This window comes from Lichenostomus cassidix, chromosome 11 (assembly GCF_008360975.1).
Source record: "Lichenostomus cassidix isolate B80296 chromosome 11, HeHo_3.0, whole genome shotgun sequence".
Classification (NCBI taxonomy): Eukaryota; Metazoa; Chordata; class Aves; order Passeriformes; family Meliphagidae; genus Lichenostomus; species Lichenostomus cassidix.
Genome location: NC_139492.1, coordinates 13,984,128 through 13,988,727, shown reverse-complemented (window position 1 = coordinate 13,988,727; position 4,600 = coordinate 13,984,128). Strand labels below are relative to the sequence as shown.

General features: G+C 49.4%; 1 protein-coding gene across 1 annotated transcript; it reads left to right on the top strand.

The window, feature by feature from the left end:
- The first annotated feature begins 397 nt into the window (after nucleotides 1-397).
- On the top strand, nucleotides 398-3,497 carry UQCRFS1 (ubiquinol-cytochrome c reductase, Rieske iron-sulfur polypeptide 1). The gene is made up of 2 exons (XM_085071941.1): nucleotides 398-661; nucleotides 2,708-3,497. The coding sequence occupies exons 1-2, from the start codon at nucleotides 451-453 to the stop codon at nucleotides 3,316-3,318; spliced, it is 822 nt and encodes a 273-aa protein (XP_084928067.1). The 5' UTR covers nucleotides 398-450; the 3' UTR covers nucleotides 3,319-3,497.
- The last annotated feature ends 1,103 nt before the right edge of the window (nucleotides 3,498-4,600 follow it).

Sequence of the window (4,600 nt, the reverse complement as noted above, 5' to 3'; positions counted from 1 at the left end):
CCCCACAGCGCTTCCCAAACCTTCCTGCAAATGTTCCACTCTTCAAACTCGCCAGCGGAAATCATCACAGGTGTGCTGGGTGGGACTACAGCACACAGACTGCCCTTCCCCAAGCGTTACACAGAAATAGCTCAAAAAAATAATGCACTACGCTTCGAGAGCAAAAGTTCTGCTGAAAGGGAGAGGGGAGAGAGAAAAGGGAAAGGGAAAAGGGAAAAGGGAAAAGGAAAAGGGAAAGACAAAAGGGAAAGAGAAAAGGGAAGAGAAAAAGCGAAGGCCAAGGCCCCGCAGCCCCCCAGCCCTGCACCCCGATCTGCCCCTCAGCGCTCCCAGCTCCGCGCCTGCGTCACCCCCGCGCACCGCCGCGTGACGTCAGCCCCGCGCGAGACCGCGGCGCGGTGACGTGCGGGGCGCGGCGCCGGCCGGGAAGGTCGCCGCGGGGACGCCGCCATGCTGTCCGTGGCCGCCCGCGCCGGGCCCTTCGCGCCCTTCGTGTCCGCCGCGGCACACGCCGTGCCCGGCCCGCTCCGCCCGCTCGCCCCGGCGGCCGCGCACCGGGACCAGAAGGTGCCGCTGGACGTGAAGCGGCCCCTGCTCTGCCGGGAGTCCCTGAGCGGCCGCGCCGCCCGCGGGGGGCTCGTCGCCAGCGCCAGCCTGAACGGTGCGGGCCGGGGGGGCGGCGGGCCGGGGGGCGGCGGGAGCCGGGGCGGCCGTGGGCACGGCGAGGGCTCTGCTGGCTCTCCCGGGGCACGGCCCAGCCCGGCCCGGCGGGGAGAGCCCGGGCGGGCCGGGGGGCAGAGCCGGCAGGCAGAGCCGGCGGGCGGGCTGCGGGGCTTGGGCCCTGGGGGGTTTCCAAATGCTGGATTCACTTGTCACCGCTGCAGTCGCTCGCATTTACAGCTACAGAGCTTGTTCAAGGGCACTTGAATGCCAGCTCCCTTTAGTAGCTCTCACGGAACGGGCCAGGCTGAACGGGACCACAGTGGTCAGCTCTGCCCTAGCAGGGTCTGCCCAGAACACAGCATTGTGTCCAGACGGGTCTGGAATATCTCCATTGCAGGAGATAGCTCAGGTGATGGTTATTTTACCGACGTTAAAATGCAGCTAAATTCCGTCATTCGGGAAGGTTTTTAACTGTGGGCACCAGAGCAGAGGGGTGCAGTGACAGCACAGCGTGCGGTACCCCAGGTCAGTAGAGAATCGGGCAGGGAGAGAGCCGAGGTGTTCTCTAGAACCCGACCGAGGTGTTCTCTAGAACCCGACCGAGGTGTTCTCTAGAACTCGACCTCTGGCCTAGTGCCGCGGCTCTCCCTGCCCCTCGGCTCTGCAGTTCCTGGAGAATGCTGCCCAGCCCTGCAGCTGTCACTGATGGAGCAGTGCTTCATGCTCGTACAGAATGCACACATTCGATTCTTGGGAGGGCAGTGCCGTGCAGAAGATGCTCTGTCTCAATTAGAGTTGTGCAGCTCACCTGACCCTCAGCTGTAAAGGGGATGTTCAGGTGGAAATTCTACAAATCTGTGATATAGCTGACATTTAGCAGTGCTCTACATTTTAATTAACATCAAACATGCTTTTCACTGAGTATAGCAAATTTTCAGAAGTTAATCATATTACTTGTTACTAAATGTTTTAAGTATTGATACTGAAATAACTTAAATATGGAGTACTATCGCAGAATTTTGATTTTTCTGTTTAATTTCTCTGCAGTTAAAGTGCTACAGCAAATACCTTCTCAATGCTGAGTTACTTGTAAAGAAATCCAGCTATTTTTCCCATTGTATTGCATCTAAATCCATGAGAGTTAAAGTACTTTGAGACATCTGTTAATTTTGTGCCAACTGCTAGAAAATACAAAGACTAAATTCTACTTTTCAATTTAGGTTTTGGCAAGTAACATATTCTGTCATTGCCATGTTCTTTTCTTTGGCTTATAGGTTATTAGTGTGAGAAGCAGCTTTCTTTAGCTGGAGAAACTAATGGAAGGCCTTTTAGTTATACATCCCATCCTGATGAGCACACAGGTTTGATGTGGGAATCCCACTTGAAAAGCTTGGGAATCGAATAATTATTAGCTTTATCCCTAAATCTGAGCCTGGGGACTGCAGGTTTAAAAATTACTTACTGTGGCTTTTAGCTATCACAACAATTTAATATGAAAGAGGATGCCTGATACTTCTAATTTTAAAAATGCTTAACCACACAATATTATTACAGGCATAGAAGTTAAGTCAAAAGATAGGACAAAAGTGTTACCCTGCAGGTGTGCAAACTTCACTACATCAAATTTATTCTTAGCAATTCTTTACAGAGAAACATTTGAATGGAAAACAGGTTTGTGTTTTCTGAGTTAGTCATGGTATCCCGCAGGAGTTTTTTTCTTGAAATATACTGTAAAATAGTTCACTTTTTATCCCAGAAGCCCAGAACTTCTCACAGATTTTTCTGCACCCCGATCAGTTTTTTTTTTTTCCAAAAAAACAGGGAAATCAGTTTCACAGACCACCTGTTCATCAACCAAAAATTCCCTCTGAAAACCCCTTTCTTGCAACTTAAAATTGAAACACTTAATTAGTGGAATCCTACCCATACTTTGAAATAACTTTTACCCATTATTCTAAAACCACAACTAAAGCAGTATAATTTCAAATGCATTGCAGTGTGTTTTACCTGACAGTGGTGTCATGTGCTGTCCTTTTCCCTGCAGCCCCTGCCAGTGTTCGCTGTGTCCACAACGATGTCGCGGTCCCTGACTTCTCTGCCTATCGCCGCCAGGATGTGCAGGATGCCAACGCATCTTCCCAAGGCAGCAGCGATTCCAGGAAAGGCTTTTCCTACCTGATGACTGCAGCAACAGGTGTAGCCACTGCCTATGTCGCCAAGAATGTCGTCACCCAGTTTATTTCCAGCCTGAGTGCCTCTGCTGATGTGCTGGCCTTGTCCAAGATCGAGATCAAGCTGTCTGACATTCCAGAAGGCAAGAACATGGCTTTCAAGTGGCGAGGGAAGCCCCTGTTTGTGCGTCACAGAACCCAGGCAGAGATTAGTCAGGAGGCTGAAGTCGATCTGGCCCAGCTGAGGGATCCACAGCATGACTTAGACAGAGTGAAGAAGCCCGAGTGGGTGATCTTGGTGGGTGTTTGCACTCACCTGGGCTGTGTCCCCATCGCCAACTCCGGGGATTTTGGTGGGTACTACTGCCCCTGCCACGGCTCCCACTATGATGCCTCTGGCAGAATCAGGAAAGGCCCTGCTCCCTTAAACCTCGAGGTCCCAGTGTACCAGTTCGTTGGGGATGACACGGTGGTGGTTGGCTGAGAGCCAAGGTGCCTGCTCACTTCATGTTCCTGTGAATGTACACCAGAAAGGGTTAACTGAGGCACTCTGTAAAACCAGATGGAATTAGCTGTCTAGATTCTCAACCAGAACTATGCTTGAATACTGTGTTCAATTTCAATAAAAACTTGGAGTGAGCACTTGTTCTGACTTACAATAAAGTGTATTTATTTGTGTACAGATTTCTAGTGTGTCCAGTCAAGGAGATGCTCCAGCAGACCCAGAACCCTCCTGAAGGGCTGCTGATTCAAGTTAGACATTGAGCTACAAAGCCATAAAAAGATCTTTTAGCCAGCATTGGTCCTGCCAATACACAGAGCTGGTGCTTCATAGCTTGCTGAACAGGAGGAGAAACAAAGTTTGCTGTTTCTAGAACAAAGCAAAAAGACACCAATTACCCTGTACTTCATGTTTCCTTCCCACTCTTTACCACTGGCCTGAAAATACTTTTGTCCTGCACTGCACACCGATGGGTGCCCTCAGTTGCAAAATAGAAAATAGAATCCTCAGAAATTGCAGAAAAGTCCAACAGAATTTTCAAGAGGCAAATAATACAAGCTTATTCACAATAAAATAGTAAAATAACTCAAACTAGATGGCTATAATTAAGCAGTTTTAACCAAAGACTACAACGTGGTCTGACATAATGCTACTCTGTGGATAAACTGAGGGAGGATTCTGCCTGACACCAGTTTTACAGTAGAGGTGTCATTCACTTCAGGTACTCTATCACAATATTTGCAAGTAGCAGTCAGTAAAAATTGAAAACCATTGTGTCCAGCCCATTTGGTGAACAACTCACATACTATGAGCATGCAAATATTAACTCTAGAATACATTTTTCTTTGTGCCTCATGAAAGAAGGAAACTACTAGATTGCTTTCTCCCTCACCTTTTTAAATGGATCCGGAAGACACAAAGCTGCTGTAGCTGAAACAAAGGGACAGGAAAGGGTGTGTTGTCCATACTACAACACACTAAAGTTGTAATGTCTGTCTGGTTCAGCCAAGGCCCCTGGTTCAGGCAGGTCAAATTAAGGGCCAATCCTACATAAAGGCACAGCTTTTGACTTGGAATCCTCCACCAGAGGACCAGGGTTGGGTGGGTGATTACAGAGGACACTTGGGGCTGCAGTGCAACATTCCATGAGTTCCCTGCTCTGCCTCTGAGTGGGCATCCCCAGAGATGACCAGAGTCTGGTGGGTTCTGGAGGGGACCATGCCATGAGAAACAAGGGCAATAACTAAGAAATGGCAACCAGCAG

Coding starts and splice junctions, on each gene's coding strand:
- UQCRFS1 (XM_085071941.1), top strand. CDS start 451: ATGCTGTCCGTGGCCGCCCGCGCCGGGCCCTTCGCGCCCTTCGTGTCC. Junction 662..2,707: donor CGCCAGCGCCAGCCTGAACG/GTGCGGGCCGGG, acceptor TTTTCCCTGCAG/CCCCTGCCAGTGTTCGCTGT.